Source organism: Cynocephalus volans, chromosome 6 (assembly GCF_027409185.1).
Source record: "Cynocephalus volans isolate mCynVol1 chromosome 6, mCynVol1.pri, whole genome shotgun sequence".
Classification (NCBI taxonomy): Eukaryota; Metazoa; Chordata; class Mammalia; order Dermoptera; family Cynocephalidae; genus Cynocephalus; species Cynocephalus volans.
This window is the reverse complement of record NC_084465.1, coordinates 105682626-105700598: the sequence shown is the minus strand read 5'-3', so window position 1 is coordinate 105700598 and position 17973 is coordinate 105682626. Positions and strand designations below refer to the sequence as shown.

The following is a 17973-nucleotide window of genomic DNA, read 5'->3' as shown; positions in this document are numbered from 1 at the left end:
AAATGCATTTTGGTAATGGGTTCACTTTTAGGTTTGTTGGAGGGTTCTTTTTGGTAAGTCAAGAAGGACCGAGTGCTCAGCTGAACAGGTGACGAGTGTGCTCTTATAAAACACACACTTAACTTTGCGTATTGATTTTTAAATTTAAAATTTATTTTTATTTTAATTTTAATTGTAGTAAAATATGTGTGACTTAAAATTTATCATGTTAACCATTTTTAAGTGTATAATTCAGTGGCATTGGGTACATTGACATTCTTATGCATCTATCAGCACCATCCATCTCCAGAACCTTTTCATCTTCCAAACTGAAACTCTGTACCCAGCAAACACTAAAACCCCTTTACCCTCTCCCCCGAGCCTGTGGCAACCACATTCTACTTTCTGTTTTATGATTTTGACTATTCTCGGTACCACATGTAAGTGGAATCACACAGTATTCGTTCTTTTGTGTCTGGCTTATTTCAGTTAGCATAATGTCCCCAAGGTTATCCATGTTGTAGCATGCGTCAGAATTTTCTTCCTATTTAGGGCTGAATAATATTCCACTGTCTGCATATACCAGATTTTGTTTATCCGTTCATCCGTCGATGGACACATGGGTTGCTTTCAACTTTTGAGTATTGTGTATAATGGTGCTACGAACATGGGTGTACAACCTCTGTTTGAGTCCTTGCTTTTAATTCCTTTGGGTATATACCAAGAAGTGCAATTGCTGGGTCATATGGTTATTATGTTTTTAACTTTTTGAGAAACCTTCATGCTGTTTTCCATAGTAGCTGCACTGTTTTACATTCCCACCATCAGGGCACAGGAGGGTGGATTCAGGAAAGGCGAAGGGAGTGTTTAAGGCAGGGTGAATGGCATGAACAGGCAGGGTGGTGGGAAACTGTACAGTGTGTGTGGCAGGGGGCTGTCTTGAAACTGCCAGGGACAACCTGTAATCCAACAAAATCAGGTTTAATCACTTGCTGCAATGGGGGAGATCACACACCAGAATAACTATGAAGCATCTTGCCAAACAACGGGAAGGATGGAATTGCCCTAGGATTTGGGAGAACAGTGGAGTTTTGGTAAAATATAAATGAAGTAATGCTTTGATGGATTCAGAGCAAAGCAGGGCTGTGAGCAAAGGGTCCCACATTAGCCTGGTCTGCAAAGTGGCACTAGGGTCCTGATGTCCCAGAAACTGCAAAGTTAAGGTTGATAAGGGCTGTTGTGTTCAGAAAGCCCTTATCAGGTGCTCTGCAGCTGGGCGGGAAATCTAGGCAGCTTTTCTGTGTCCAGGTGACTTAGATCCTCCAGGTGAGAGTGGGATGTTTTATTCTCACTGGTATAACTTCAAACAACAAAGTTTCTGGTAATGATTTTATAGAACACATTTTCTCAATGAATAAAAAAGGCAGAACTCACTCAAAAGAGGGTGTGTTAGGACACTTCACAGCTGCTGCATAAACCTTGCAACTGGCTTTATCTGCATTTGCTGTTTCAGCCTGACGGACGCCTGGACAGATCTTTACTTTCTCAGGGCCAACTGTGTGTGTGTGTGTGTGTGTGTATGTTTGTGTGTGTGCGTGTGTGTGTGTGTGTGTGTGTGTGTGTGTGTGTGTGTGTGCTGGGATGGTGAGCTGGGGCTGACCCGTGTGTGTGTGTGTGTGTGTGTGTGTGTGTGTGTGTGTGTGCTGGGATGGTGAGCTGGGGCATGTCCTGACAGCCAGGGAGCTCAGGCTGACCCCTGGCTGGAGAGTCAGTGGAATGTTCTAGGCCAGGAGTGGTGTGATCAATTGGCCCGTTGGGGGTGGGCATTCTCCAGTTTGTGCTGCAGGTGCCTGAGAGGCAGGTGGATTGCCGCACACAGCTGTACCATTTGAGCCTCCGCCAGCCCCATGTGGAGAGCAGCACACACCTGAAGGTGCAGCTCAGTGAGCGTCTGCCCTTCGTGGCTGGCTTGTGGTGGAAGGACACCTCCCGGGCCACCCTGTGGAAGTGGGAAGGTGAGTGTCCGCTATGAAGCCTCCTGGGCTAGAAGCTCCGATTTCTGGCCTCCAGGCCTTTGCTTGAGCCATGCCCACTACCTGGAACACCCTTTCCTTTTGTTTGCTGGGCTAACTCAAGACTCAAACCTTTAATGTGTCCCATGACACTTGGAGGAAGGCCTCTGCCTTCTTCTCCAATCTTATCCCACCCCAGTCTCCGCATTGCCCATTATCCTGCAGCCCTACTGACCTGTTTTCTGTTCCTCAAACATACCTCAGGGCCTTTGCACTTGCTATTCTTGCTCTCTGGAAAACACTTTCTCTTACTCTGAAAAGGCAGATTTATCCTTGAATTAATTTTTTCAATTAATTTTTATTTTTATTGAAGTGATGCATAGTTTAAAAAGTGAATCTGACAAGGAGTTGGTAATTGTGGAAGCTGGGTTAGTGTTGCATGGGAGCACATTATATTATACTCTCTGCTCGTGTGTGTACTTGAAATACATTTTTAAAAAGTTAAAATTTATAAAAAAATTAATTCTCCTCCTCACATCTTTTTACCCCCACATCTTGCTTAAAAGAAACCACTGTAAATTCTTTTAGCTGTTTCTTCTGTTATACCCTCCATCTTTTAAAATAATGTAATATGCTGTTATTTTTTGATTTTTCTGTTTTAGGCATTTTCCATAGATTTATTATTAGAGGGGATGAGAATTTAACTTTTACACTAGCCCTTTTCAAATATCTATTTCTCTCCATCCCCTTAAAAGAGTTCCATTTTGTTGGGGCTGACTGGTTAGTTCACTTGGGAGAGAGGGGTGCTGGTAACACCAAGCTCACAGGTTCAGATCCCTGTACTGGGCAGCTGCCAAAAAAAAAAGTTACATTTTGTTAACGTTCAATGTTTGCATAATCGTGACTCTGTAAATGTCCTTCATAGCTGAGACATATGGTGTGCTATGATTATAACTTTTTGTTTTTCCTGCAGTTGTCATTGCCTCTTTTCCTCCTATTTGATTAGTTTTCTATTTTTCTCCTACTAATTATTCCAACGCTGCAAAACTCTTCTTCAGATGGTCAAACACTTCAGATTGTTGATCAGCTTCCATTAGTTCTGATATTTTTCTTGGAGACCCTGTTCCTGTAGCCTGTGTCTTTCTGCTCCAGTGCAGATTAGTTCCATGGCTGTGGTCCTGGGGCCTCCCGCCATCATCCTGGGCATTCCTTTCACTTCCCTTCTGGGTCACAGCCTCTGTTTTTTGCACCCATGTCACCTTCTTTTTGGGTTTACTCCTTTGTTCTGATGGAGCACATCTTCCAGTAGCTTCCAGAGAGAGGGTATATGGGAGGTGTATTAGTTTCCCAGGGCTGCTGTAACAAATTACCACAAACTAGGTGCTTGAAACAACAGAAATTCATTCTTTCAGTTCTGGAGACTATAAGTCTGAAATCAAGGAGTCAGCAGGGCCATGTTTCCTCTGATTCCCTGTGTAGAATCCTTCCTTGTCTCCTGCTAGCTTCTGGTGGTGGTCCTTGGCTTGTAACTACATCACTCCAGTCTCTCCCTGTGTTGACACATGGTATCATCCTCGTATGTGTCTGTGTCCAAATTTCTCTCCATACTCCAGTATGACCTCATCTTAACTAATTACATCTGCAATGACCCCGTTCCCAAATGAGGTCACATTCTTAGATATTGGGGGTTAGGACTTCAACATAGTTTGAAGAGGGACATAATTCATCCCATAACAGGATGTAAACATTTTAGGCCCTAAATGTTTAAAATGTCTTCATTCTAGATGATTTGGTTGAGTCAAGAATTTTAGGTTGAAAATAATTTTTCCTTGGGATTTTGAAGGCATCCAAAAATCCACTGTTTTTTGAATTAGGTGAGAGGTCTGATGTTATTTCTGATCCATCGTCCTCTGCATGTGACCCTTTTCTCACTGTCTTAGAAGTCTTTATTCCTGGTACCCTTAAATCTCATTATGATGTGCCTTGGTGTGGATCTGTTTTCATCCATTGGATGGGCCCCTTAGCACAGGCCCCTTCAGTTTGGAAATACTTCATTTGGGTCTGTGTAATTTTCTTGTACAATTTTTTTTGGTAATTTTCTTCCTCTGTATTCTGGAATTCCTGTCGGTCAGATTTTGGTCCTCACAAACGGAGTCTCTAATTTTCTTTCTTTTTTCTCTTTTGTTCCCTTTTTTTTGTCCTTTTGACCTTTTTGAGGGCTGATTTCCTCAACTTAATCTGCCAGCCCTTCTTCTGACATTTTTATTTTGGCTGTCTTATATTTTCAGGAGTTCTTTTTTGTTCCTAAAAGTTCCTTTCTTATAGCATCCTGCTCCATGAATGCATTGTGCCTCTTACTTATCTGAGAGTATAAATTATAGAATTTTGGGAGGGCTTTGTCTGTTTCTCCTAAGTTTCTTTTTTCTTTTTGTTTCTGTATTTCCTGTTAGAGGTGCTCGCCAAATGCCCGGTAGGCATGCCTTGGATATGTGCTTATGTTTGAGTCAGCTACTCAAAATTTTGGTTACCCTGTTTTAAAACAGGGTAGCGATGTTTTGAGTGTACTCGGAGTGTGCTTGAGGATTTAATTAAAATCAACAGTTTATTAACATTTGAGATCCAATATTCTGGAGCAGAATTCTAAAAGTTTGATCAAAAAAAGTTTTTCTCCCTGAAACCCTTTTATAAAACTTAGGGTAGCCAACCAGATGTTTTATAGGGCCTGAGTTTACCAGGTCCCAGCTGGAATCTGTAAAGTGAGGTAAGATCATTATTATCATGCAATAAACGTGAATGAAAGAGAAAAGAAAAAAAGAGTCAGCTACTTAAAAGTTGTTTGGAAAGGGGCTCTATGCATGTGTGGGGGCACTTGTTGACTGGGGGGCTTCCCTATCAAGTGATTCGGTGGGGAACTGGCTGTCCTCTGGGCCCCCAGGATTCGTATCTATGGACGTTTTCTTTTCCTTCATTCGATTCTTCTGTGGAACAATCTTCTCATTTCCTGTAGGAGGGGTAGCAACTGGACAGGGCACTGGGCTGACCACTATTCAGCATCTCCCTGTCCTGTACCGTCACTGGACCTGGTGTCCCTGCATCTGAACCTTTCTGCCTCAGTTTCCCCAGACAGTAAATCTCCCATCTCCAGCAGGAGTGGGTTGCCCTCCCTTTCGACTGACTCACCCACTTGTCTTTCATTTCAGTCCTTCTAGAAGTCTTCCCAGTCTTAACCAAATTCCCTCTATTTGCCTTCTCAGCCCTCAGCATTTCTACTTAGGTTCTTGCTATGTGTTTATTTGTTCAAGATCTGCCCTTCCCCCATCCCTCCCACCCCAGGCCACAAATTCCACAAAGTCATTGACTGTGCTTGCTTGTTCACCACCGGATCCCAAGTGTCTTGAGCAATATTTACTGAGTTAGTCCTTGAATGAACTGGATTATTCATTACAAAATATGAGAGGGGTTCTGTGACCTAATTTAGTTCTTCATGGAGGGGCTAAAGGTTATGTTGAATGTCAGCTTTTTGATGATGATGATGATGATGATGATGATGATGGTATTTACTCTTCCTCATGAGCGCTTGCCAAGTGATGGGTACTGCTATACCCATTTCACAGATGATGGAAGCTCAGGCTCAGAGTTTCACACGGCTTGCAAGAGTAAAGGCCATGCTCTGTATCACCACACTCCAGGGCTCCCTTTCCAGCTTCTTCCAGCATTTATTTTTCTCCAACATTTTATGAGGGAAAAATTTCAAACATACAGAAAAGTTGAAATAATGGTACAGTGAACAGCAGCATACTCTTGACCTAGATTCTACCATTAACATTTTACTCCGCTTGCCTTATCACTTATCTGTCCCCCTGTCCATCCATCTTACTTTTTGGTGCAGTTCAGAGTAAGTTGTAGACATTGGTACATTTCACCCCTAAGCATTTCAGCATGTGTTTCATTAGCTAGAGTGAAATGCACAGATCTCCAGGGTACTGTTGGATGAGTTTTTTTTTTTTTTTTTTTAAATAGATGACTGTTAAGAGGATCTTAACCCTCGACTTGGTGTTGTCAGCACCATGCTCTCCCAAGTGAGCCACGGGCGGGCCCCTGTTGGATGAGTTTTGACAGGTGTATACACCTGTGTAATCCAAGCCCCTGTCAAAATTTGCAACATTACCATCGTTCTAGAAAGTTCTTTCACACCCATCCCAGTGATTCCCAGTTTTGAGATATGCCTGTCATGGCCTTGATGAGACTATGAGGGCCTCTTGCTACCTGCTAAAAGATCCCTTCCTGCCCTGCACACCAGCTTCTCTCTCTCTACCCCTTGCAGGAAGCTTGAAGCTGGATAGCCCATGGCTGATGGTGTCCACAGCTCATAGGCTGTACTGGCCACACACAGCTATGTTCCAGGCTGTCCTGGAGCTGACGCTGGGCAAGGCCTGGACCCTCAAGGACCTGGTGATTAGCGTGGCCTGCAGGAGCCAGGGCCACGACAGGGAGGGCAAGATCCAGGTCTACACCCCGGCTACCACCTATCTCCGGGTGAGCAGTGCCCAGCCACGTCCTGGTGTCCCAGCGGGCCACCCAGCACAGGAGCCTGGTTCCCTGCTGCTGAGATCTTCTCCCCGCACAGAGGGGAAAACGTGAGACCTGTGGGCAGATACTAGCTCACAGATGTGTAAAGTTTGGCTCACCCGTTTCACAACTATCAGAATGAGTTGCCAAGTGAATTTGAGAGAGTGGACCTAAAAAAAAAAAAAAATCCAGATTTTCCATATTCTTGCTTAGCAGCTGATGAGTAAAATAAAATATGAAAGCAGGTCAAACGGCACCTTGGGAACAAGTGGACATTAGGCTTTTGCTGAAAACCCGAATGAAAATTTCAAGGACGTAGGTCACTATCATGCCAACCGCTGGCTATAATGAAGTGGGCTTCTTGTCACGTGTTTGGTGCAGAAAACATGACAGGGTTTGGAAGAAAACCAACCAGCATTATCCCCAGGGTCATGCCCCAGGGAGCCTGGCACACAAACCCTCTCCCTGTCTTGGGGTGACACAGCACGGACACAGAGAGGAGGTCCAGGCCTGATCTCGGCCCATCCGGTGATCCCCTCTGCGCAGGGGCTAGGTGGCTCCAGGGTGGAGTCAGGGACAGTGGGTATCTCTGGTGATCTTAGGGATAGTGAGCAGGGATCGTGTGGCAGGTGGGGCCAGGACAGGCGTGCAAGGTGGAGTTGGCCAGCTGGCTCCTGCAGTTGACCCAACCAGAGGGGTGGCGGCCTGGCAGTGAGGTGGCACAAGTGTCCAGTTTCCAGAGCTGACAGATTTGCTGAAATGGGTTGGCAGTGGGGAGGAAGTGAAGGAAAGCAGACAAGTAACTACAAGATTTTGGCCCAAGCAACTGGGTGGAAGGAGGTGCCATTTGCTGAAATGGGGAAGCTGGCAGTGGGAAAGACCTGAGGGTTGGTGACGTATGGAACAAGGTGTTACAGAGTTCTGGGATTTGGCCAGAGGCTTAGCAGTGCCCAAACCCCACCTTGGCCCTGTCACCCTTCCCTGTGAGTTCCCTGAGAGACCTGAGTGAACAAGGGACAGCAGCCGACAGGGCACAAGGTGGGGCTTGTGCCGGGGCTGATGGCTTTAGTGCTCCACTCCCCCAGCCCCAGTACCAGCCATAGTCACACCTGGCTCTTCCCAGGGCTCCAAAGACCACTGCCATGGGCAGGGAGAGAAGGCTGCCTGCCAGCCTGCGCCCTGAGGGCACAGAGCCCCTCCCACTAGCAATAGCGATCTGGCAAGATGAGGACAGAAGGGAAGGAAGTCACATCTGCTTGGGGTTAGGTGTCAGGAAGGAGTTTTTCTCTTTCCTCAGGCCCTGTGTGGAACAGCCAGCCTGCCTGAACCAGTCAGGAGAGGCCTCGTAGAGATGGGATTGGAGGGGTTCTGAAGTATACGCAGGAGTTCACCAAGCAGGAAAGAGATGGAAGAGCATTGCACAGGGAGGAATAGGTGTGTAAAAGCCTTGGTCGCCCTCCCCTGCCTCATTGCAGGTTTCCTTGGTGACAGCCGTGGCGCAGAGCCTCTTCCACAGCCGGGGGGACCTTGAGTCAGCCTGGGGTGTGGCCATGCAGGGTGAGATCCACGCTGAGAACAGCAGGGACCAGAAGATCCTTCGCTGCTGGCTGAAAGTCCCCCGGCGGGAACTGAACCTAACGGCAGCCTACAGGCACGCAGAGCGGGTGAGAGCCCAGGTGGCCTGTGCAGACGAGAGACCCTGATCTCCCACCTGGGTCCCTTCTCTGCCCTCCCTGCTTGGAATGGGAAAGGGCTTCCTGCCACCAGCTTGGCCTGAGACCTTGGGCATCCCTGAGCCTCAGTTTCTTGTTCTGTGAAATGGATCCCAGCCACATTTGCACAGTCCCCGGAGCAAAATTGGCCTCCTCGAGCCAGGAAGCCCGAGTTGTTTGTTCCCGCTGAGTGCCTAGGGAGGTCTAGGCATGGCAGTATGCCTGGGGGATTGTATGGTGGGATTGTGTGGTCTGATCAGGGTGGTGGCTGCAGCCCAGTTGGCAGCCCATTCTCAGGATGTCATTCCCTGAGGGCAGGGTTGGGGGGAGTGATGGGCAGCCAGTGGGAGGCCGCACCTTGTCACCCACCAAGGCAGGATGGTCAGCAGCTTGGTCCTGCTGGCCTATCCCTCCCCTTCAGCCTGGTTGTATTTGCAGCCTCAGAAGACCCACGTGTCACTGACGGCTCTGGGGACTGGTGCTCAGGGCCAGCCCCGGGGCCTGCAATTGGAGGGCAAACTGGAGGAGCTGAAGCGTGGCAGGACGTTGTACCAGAAACGGGGGACCCTTTTCTTTAGGTGTGTGCGTTCCCTCCCCCTAGGCTGACACCCTTCAGATGCAGTGGCTGCCCGAGTTTTCACCTCTCTGGTATAGAGGGTCACCAGGGGAACAGCAGAGCTTCATGGAAAGGCCCTGTTGATCTTCTGGGGCCCAGATGGAACCCAGAACCTGGAGAAAAGTCACCTACCTTGAAAGCCCCCACCTCCCTAGCCCCTCCGTTAGTTTGCTGAGGTGGGAGCGGAGATCAGAGTCCCATCATCCCAGACTGAAAGCTGCTTTAGGGAGTCTTTTCACTTCCTAGCACAGCTGATTAAAAAGGTTGTTCCCTGTGTGCAGGGAACAGCATGAGGTTGGAATCAGCCCACCCATTCTGGACCCCAGGCTATGGATTGACCACCTGTGTGAGCTTAGACAAGCCACCTACCATCAAAATAACAACAATAATGAAAAAGTAACAGCAGCTGTCATTTGCAGAGATCTCTTTTTAAAAAATTCCATTTATATTCATTGAGCACCTACCATATGCCAAGCACTCTTCTACGCATGTGGAAAACAGCAAAAAAACAAAAATGACAGAAGCCCTCAGGGAGCTTGTGATCACTACACATATATTATCTAATAATCCCAACCACTGTGTGAGATAAGTATTATTATTTTAGCTCCCATTTTACAGATGGGAAACTGAGACACTGAGAAGTCAATCAAGTCCTTTGCCCAAGGTCAAAAGGCTGAGTCTGGATTCCAGCTCTGACTCCAGACCCCATGTGCTGTCTGTCCCTTGGGTCTCTGCTGCCAAATGGTGGTGATGACCCCAGCCGTGCCAACCTCACTGGGTTGTCGAGAGGCACAGTGAGATGGTGAATGGATGTCCATCGGCAAATTGTAAAGCACAGGGCTTCCATGTGTCCTGATGTTCTCTCTGGGACAATGTCTGAACTCTGCAAGCTTGGGACTGGCCCAGGCTGAGACCGTGGGGTGAAGCTGTCCCCTGACTCTGCCAGCTGCTTTAATGGCTCTGGCCTGTTTCCCCCTCTCCATTCCAGGCACCCCCTGCACCTACCTGTCCTGCAGAGCCTTGTCCTGCAGGAGACCTTCACAGCCGATAAGCAACACCAGCGTTACTCCCTGGAGACCAGAGTTGTCCTGAATGGCCAAGAGGAGACTCTGCAGACCGTAGTACTGGGCCGCCAGGCTGGACACCCCTATGTGAGTGGGCTCCTGGGCGCAGCTGGGAAAGGGCCTGAGAGTAGCAGGGAGGCCCCTCTGGCCCCTGACCCGTCCCTGCAGGCATGTGTGCACATGTGTGGCTGTCCCTCCCAGGTCTGCGCAGGCCTGTCCCACCCATACAATGGTGCGGCCATCCCCAGGAGTGTGGAGGGATGCCTGGTTACTTGGAATCGGCACACTGTAAGTGAGAAGACCCCGAGGCCTTTCCACCAGGCCGCCCCCAGTCCAAGCTGCTGTCATCTCTCAGCTGGAGGAACAAAACCTTGTCCTGCCCAGGTTCTCTATTCCCCTCAGTCCCCCCAGCTACAGTCTACTTGACAGCCAGAGGGATTTTCTCAAAATGCTGCCACCATCACATCATCCCTTGCTTTAAAACCCTCACAGCTTCTCTTGGATAAAGACCCCGATTCTGACCCTCTGGTCTTGCAGACCCTACAGCCCCCTTTGCTGCCTGTGGCATTCAATTCATCCCGCCTATTTCCGTTTCCTCGCCTGGTTCTTTCCTGCTCCAAAACCTTTGCATACTCTGTGCCTGGAGCTATTGTCCTTTCCTTCCGTTTCGTCTCCCTCCCTCTGCTCATCATTTAGGGTTAAACTCAAGCATCATCTCTTCTGGGAACCTTTCCCTGGACCCCAGAACCCCTGACATACCCCCCGCCCCATGACTACCCCTCAATACCCTATTCCTTTTGCCTCAAGCACCTATCACGAATCCCAGGCCTATTTTTGTGTGACTGTTTGGTCAATCACTGTCTCCTCCACTAGTCTATAAAGTCCGTGATTGGTCCCATGTCTGCTCTCCTGACCATTGTGGCCAGAGGGCCTGGTGCACAGGAAGTGTTTAATGAATAGTTGCTGCCTCAGTGCTATTTAAAATCTTAGGGCTGGCTGGTTTTTAAGTGGTTAGAGCACAGTGCAAGTAACACCAAGGTCCAGGGTTTGATCCCTGTACCGGCCAGCAAAAGAAACAAAAAATCCACTGTATACCGTGACCCAGAGCAGGAGTCAACGAATTTTCTGTAAAAAGCCAGATAGTAACTATTTGAGGTTTTGTGGACCACATTCCCTTTGCAGTGAGAAAGCACTGCAGACCATACATAAGCGAATGGGCGTGACTACGTTCTAATAAGACTTTATTCACAGAAACATGCCAGATTTGGCCTGTGGGCTGTAGTTTGTCGACCCCTGACTTAGAGGAGCCTGATATTTGGCATCCTGGGGGTGAAACTCATGTTTGCCTGTGTGTCCTTGGCAAATCACTTCACATCCTTGGCCTTCAGTTTCCTCATCTATAAAAGGGGGGCAACAATACTTGTCTCTTGGGCAGTGGGAATTGAAATGTAATATAATAATTGCTGTCAAGCACTTAATTCGTGCTTACCAGGCCCTCATCAAAGTCTCTTTCCTGGAGACTCTAGGAGGAGTAGGAACTCTGGGAGATCACCGTGTTCTCCAGCAAGCATTTATTGAGCACTTACTGTGTGCCAGGCTGGCCCTGAACAAGGAAGATGGGGTAGTTTCTCCTTTTCGAGATGGATAGCAGCCTAGTGGAAGGAGGGCGAAGCTGGGCCAGCTGTTGAACCCCAGGCCCTGCCTTCTGGGGCCTCACTTCCTGTCAATTAGAGGAGGCTGTGAATGGCCCCCCAGAGGTTTAGTAGTGAATTTCTCAGGGCTTCTAAAGGACAGGATGACAACCCAAAACACCTGCAGAAGAGGCTCCCTAAGGTGTTTGCTGTTTCTTAAACCGGAGATTGCAGAGTGGCCCACAAATCCAACCTACAGGTGTGTTTTGTTGGGCCTGCTTAGCATTAAAAAAAATTTTTTTAATTAATTGCCGCTGTTGAAAATCAAAAGACTTTGGGTAAAACCCAGATTTCTTGTTTATAAAAGAAAAAAAACCAAAAGAGAAAAAAAACCAAAAGATCTAACCACACTGGGTCTCAAATCCCAGCTGACAATATCAAGCCAGAACTGAGTACATGAGGATCCTTTAACTTGGCTGTCTGCTCTTTTTAAAACCCTTTGTTTAATGACACACATTTTTCTCCTCTTTCAGACTCTTATTTTTCCTTCCTTTATCGTGGTTCTAAAATAAAGCCATGTATTTCTTTAAAGATGCACACCAGTGATAAAATTGTGTGGCAAAACTTCTCCAGCAATGTGCTACTGTGTACTCAGCACCCGGCAGAAACTAAGTAGTTGCTGAGTGATTAAATGATGGAGAAACTGTGTATTAGCTTCCTAGTGCTGCTATGACAAATTGCTACAAACTTAGTGGCTTAAAACAACACAGCTTTATCTTATGATTGTGAAGATCAGAAGTTCAAAATGGGTCTCACTTGGCTAAAATCAAGGTGTTAAGAGAGGCTCCTTCTAGAGGCTCCCAGGGCAAATCCATTTTCTTGCTCTTTCCAGCTTCTAGAAGCCTCCCACATTCCTTGGCTCAGGATCCCTTCTTCCATCTTTGTAGCCACTGGAGTAGTGTCTGTGAATTTCTCTCTGACTCTGCCCCTCCTACCTCCCTCTCATAAAGACCCTTGTGATTACATTGGGACCATCTGGATAATCCCCTCATCTCAGAATCCCTAACCCAGTCACATCTGTAAAGCGCCTTTGCCATGAAAGGTGACATATTCACAGGTTCCAGGGACTGGCTGGACACCACGGGGGGGGTGGGTATCCTGCTTGCTACACTATGAGTTAACCATTCTTCCACTCCAGCATGGCTTTGACCTTGGGGTTTCAGGCATGAACTGGTAATTCTGCATTTGTCCAAATGTTGATTGAGCACCTACTATGTGCCAGGACCTGTGCTGAGTGTTAGGCACGAGACACACAGGTACTCATGTTTGCCCCCTCAAGTGCTCCCACTAACCCACCTGTGGGCACTGAGTTGACCATTCCTGTTTAAAAGGTCCCACGTGCATTTCTTTTCAGTTCCTGCCCTGTAAATAGAAGTGTGTGGACTGTGCTTAACCCATAAATCTTGGGGCTGCTCTCTTCTGACTCTTGCATTCTAAGGGTGGCTTCCAAGGGCACGTAGAGATGACAAGGGGCCTCTCTCAGTGCCTCCGGTTCTCGAATATCCAGGCTAAGAACAGGGAAGTCGAGACCACTTTGAAAGTCAACAAGAAGGTTGTGCTGCACTTAAAGGGTCTGCACCATGATGGATCTCAGCACAGGGAAATCCGGCACAGCCTGTCCCTGGACATGGCCCATTCCTACCAGGTACCTGTTCCCAGGTTGAGCAAATGCTGGTTTGTGCCCTCCAAGCAGAGCTCGACTGTTGGTGGGAGTAAAGGGTGCTGTCTGTTTCTCCCCAGCTGAGGTTTCCCCAGGCCCTGAGCTTGGGTGGAGACGTCATCTTTAGAAGGAGTCCCCAAGGAACATTCAACTTCAGCGCAGATGCCCAAGCTGCCATCAACCACAACATCACATACCAGGTCAGGCTGAATTCTCCCTTGCTGATGGAGGAGGGGTTTTAATATTAGAGTGGAGTTGCCCTATGGGGATGGCTGAGAAGGTGATGAGGTGACCCTAGAAAACCAACAGCACAGCCCTCGTTTTGGTAGCATGTGTGTGATTAGTCAGGATGTACTGACTGTGATTATAAACAAATGTGTGCTTTACTGTGAAAGTTCATGTCACAGTTCAGGGTGACCCTGTTCCGCACAGTCGCTTGGGGATCCAGGCATCCCCACCTTGTGGCTCTGCCCCAACTGGCTGATGGGGAGAGGGTGAATTATGCTGGAGATTTTCATGGGCCAGGCCCACAGGTAGCACTGGACACTCCTGCCCACATTCTGCTGGCCAGAGTTCGTCACGTGACCCCACCTAGTGCAGGGGAGGCTGGGACATGTAGTTTTAGCTGTGCGTACAGAGGAAAAGGGAATGCAGTTTGAGTATATAGCAGCCACTGTAGCTATATTTATTCATTCATTGATTCATTCACCATATACGGATCATGTCTCTGCTGCATGCTAGGCACTGGGGATGCCCAGGTGACTGTTTCTGTCCCCACCTCCAAGGAGCTTTCGCTCTAGTGGGATTTTTAAACTTTACGCAAATTAAGGTTCAGTCCCCAGCTTCACTGCTGACCAGCTGTGTGACCTTTGGTAAATTACTTAACTCCATTGAGCCTCAGTTTTGCCAGCTGGGAAATGGGGCTAGTAATACCAGCCCAGCAGGGCACTGGTGAGTATTAAATGAGGTGATAATTGTAAAGCCAGTGGGCACGATGGCAAGGCAAGTTGGGGGTCTCGGAGCTGTCGTCTCAGCCCCACATCTGGGGCCTCACTTCCTGAGGGTCTTTCCCAGTAGCCCAGCCTGGGTAGGACTTGGGGCTGAGGAATGTTGCCTGAGCTTTGGGTACACTCTGGGATGGCTTGTCCTCCCTGGGTGTTCGGCCACCCACCTCCTGGGCTTCATAATCTCGCCCTTCTACTCCCTCTGACCCCCCTTCTCCAACGCCCCCTCCCAACAGGTCTCAGCCCAGGTGAATGGATCTGACTCCCACTTCGTGCTTTTCTTCCAGCTCAGGCATCCCCATGGACTGACACTTCCTCCAAACTTCCAGGTTAGACATTGCTCCCTTTGGGATGGCCTTGAATTGCCTGCTAGAGGTCGTCTCTGAGCAGCCAGCTTGCTGGGAGAAGGGGCGGAAGGGAGGAGGCCCACGGGAGGGAGGCTACACCATGATGTTCTGCTGAGCCAAAGAGCCCCTGCACAATCAAGGACAGATGGCAGGGAGGGCTCCGAGTCCATCATTTGGAAGTGATTGTCGTGGTGAGAAGGGTTTTTAGCTCCCTGGGGGTGAAAGATATTTCACCCTTGGGAATGGAGAGAAACAGAATTTTTCTACAAACCTTGCCCTGTATTTGGGTTTGGGAGAAGCCATGTAATCCTTTGAAAAGGCTTTTGGGATGAAGGGTCGTTTGCCCAGTGGCAGGTGGAAGAACCAAAGGTTTCACCCTACAAAGAAATAAAGGGACCAAGCAAGGCGTCCGGGTGGGAAGGCTGTCTGTGCTGTGCTCCCCCAGGGACAGTCCCTGGAAAGCTCCCACATGTTTGTTGCTCCACTGAGCAAGTGGTGTGGCGTGTGCACAGGAATTAGGCACTGGAGTTGGGGAGACAGAAGTGTGAACAGGTGGCCCCAATAGTGATGAGGCCGGAAGACAGGTGGGGCAAACTTTCATTTGATGGCAATTTGTAAACACCTGCTGTGTGCTCAGCCCCATGCACAGAGCCTGGGAATCGCTCTGAATGTCAGATGACATGTTGTCACGTGTCGACATCTCTGAAATCAGGTCTTCAAATGGACAGAGGTGGTCACTTCATTAGCAGCCTCTTTGCTTTTGTGTGGTCTGTAAAATCATGGTGCATCTGAGAGCCACTGGCATCTCAGATTGGAGGAGATGCTGTCACATTCACCAATTGTCATAGAAGCTCATGTCTGCTGAGCATTAACACGTGCGGATTCTATCCTAAGCCCTTTACAGGGCTCATCTTTTGGACGCCTGGTGATGCTGCGTGAGGGGGCTACTGTTGTAGTATTTTGCAGATGAGGCTCGGAGACATAGACAAGTGACTTGCCCAAGGTCACTGAGCTCATAAGTGAAGGATCTTAGATGGGAACCCAGGCGTTCTGGTCCCAGAGCCCACTGCTATCCCTGAACTCACTGGGGAGTGGGGGTCCCCCGGAAGCTTGACAGCTGGGTTGCTAATTGGTTCAAACTATTATATTTTAAAGCAGCAGAACTCTTTGCTCACATTGTGGTTGACTGGGGGCTGTGAGGGGTGCTGCCTTCTCAACCTCTCTCTGCTCTTGAACTACCCCAAGGTATCTTTCTACACTGTGTTTTTATCCTTATTTTCATCATCCCCCTGTAATAAGCCTTTTTAGATATTTTTCTAATCCCCTTCCCCCAAGAAATTTCAATTCCATAAGTATAACTGTATTTCTGTTTATATACTGTATCTACACTTTTTGTATGAAAACAGTAAGATTTTTTTGCCACCCCCTCAAGAGCCAACTTTTGCCCCCTAGGGGGCGATATCACCACCGTTGAGAATGCATGCTCTAGAGGACCCCGAGGACCTAGAGAGGCCAGTCTGAGGAAACACCAGGGTCACCTTGAAGTTTTCAGCCCGAGCCGCACACTGGATTCCCCTGGAGAGACATTAGAATATACCTGGGTTTCAGTCCAGAGATGCTAAGTTGATTGGTCTGCGGTGGGGTGGGGTGCTGTCCCCAGGCATACTTTTTTTTAGTTAATAGACTTTATTTTTTGAAAGCAGTTTTAGGTTTACAGAAAAAATGAGCAGAGTACAGAGAGTGCCCATGTACCTCCATGACCCCTGCACAATTTCCCCTGTTATTAACATCTTGCATTGATGTGGTGCATTTGCTACAACTGAACCAATATTAATGTATCATTAGCTAAAGTCCATGGTTCACATTAGGGTTCACTCTCTGTGCATTCTGTGGGTGTTACCAAATATGTAATGTTATGCATCTGTTATTAGTGTCAGAGTAGTTTCACTGCCCTAAAAATCCCCTGTGCTCTACCTGTTCATCCATCTCTTCCACCTCCCCAAAAGCACTGATCTTTTACTGTCTCTAGTTTTGCCATTCCCAGAATGTCTGTAGTGGGAATTATTAAGTATGTAGCTGAATTTTAGGGGAAAAAGCACCAAGGTGTTTTTCCTCTACTCAAATATAGGTTGTATTATAAAGGATGTTACAAAGGATACAGGTGAAGAGATGTGTAGGGCGAGGTATGGGGGAAGGGGTGCAGAGCTTCCATGCCCGCCCCTGAGTGACATCCTCCAAGATCCTCCATGTGTTCAGCTCCTGAACCCTGTGCTCTTGGGTTTTTCTGGAAGCTTCATGATATAGGCATGACTGAAGCATGGGCAACGGTGTAGAAACATGATTGAACAAAGAGGGTCTGATCTAACACTAGCAACCTGGGTGGGGAAACCCAGCAAGGCCTGTCTGTTCAGATTCTTCTCAGCCTCTCTGTGCAGCACTCTCTCCTCCCAGGTATGGGGCAGGGCCCCTCCTGAAACTGGGGTCTTAAGACCTACAATCAACCAAGGTAGGTTAGAGAATGTCCTGCTTTGGGGAGAAAAAAAAAAAAGGGCAGGAGAAAGTAGTATGAGCCAGGAACCATGGACGAAAACCAATATATAAATATCATCACCATAGACTTTTCAGACGGGCTTTTTTCACTTACTAATCTGCATTCATGGATTCTCCGTGTCTTTTCATGGCTGAATAGGTCATTTCTTCTGAGTGTGGAATACTATTCCGTTGTCTGCATGTGCTGCAGTTTATCCACCCATTCACCTATGGAGGGGCAGGCATACTTGTAAGAGCTTGCCATGCGATTATAATGCACAGGCTGGGTTGAGAACCATGGAGCTAAACCAGCTTCTGCCTTGGAGATGGGGAAACTGAGGCCCAGATCAGGAGAGGGCAAGGCCTTGGGTCCCACAGAGCCAGAGGAGGCTTGGGCCTCTCTCCTCCCCCCACTCCCCTCCCAGACCTCCTGGTTGGTCCTGGCCAAGTATTTGCCTGGCCTGACCCCAGTGTGGCCTCTCCCTGCGTATGAAGACACCTTTGCCTCTGAATCCCAGAGGCTCTGGGGTCCTCCGGTTCCCAGGGGGCACTATTCTGGGCATCTTTTCTGTGAGTTGCAAAGGGATTCTCTGCTTCCCCCCACCCCTTAACCCCCTTTAGACACCAGCATGAGTTTTAGAGCCTGGCAGGCCCAGGTAGCATATATGATCTCTCTGAGCCTCAGTTTCCCCATTTGTAAGAGGGGAACTCCTACTTCACATGTGTGGAGAGAACAGGATGGGACTCTGCTCCTGGGTCACAGGTGACTGTCACCCCTTCTCTGCCTGGT

General features: G+C 48.2%; 1 protein-coding gene across 1 annotated transcript in view; it reads left to right on the top strand.

Annotated features, from left to right (window-relative positions):
• LOC134381001 (uncharacterized) overlaps positions 1-17973 on the top strand; it is a 128215-nt gene that overhangs the window by 56022 nt on the left and 54220 nt on the right. The window contains exons 28-36 of the mRNA XM_063101096.1: positions 1814-1994; positions 6316-6527; positions 8036-8224; positions 8711-8850; positions 9877-10039; positions 10154-10240; positions 13151-13288; positions 13384-13503; positions 14544-14636. Of these exons, the coding sequence (XP_062957166.1) occupies positions 1814-1994; positions 6316-6527; positions 8036-8224; positions 8711-8850; positions 9877-10039; positions 10154-10240; positions 13151-13288; positions 13384-13503; positions 14544-14636 (1323 nt within the window). The remainder of the gene's footprint in view (positions 1-1813; positions 1995-6315; positions 6528-8035; positions 8225-8710; positions 8851-9876; positions 10040-10153; positions 10241-13150; positions 13289-13383; positions 13504-14543; positions 14637-17973) is intronic.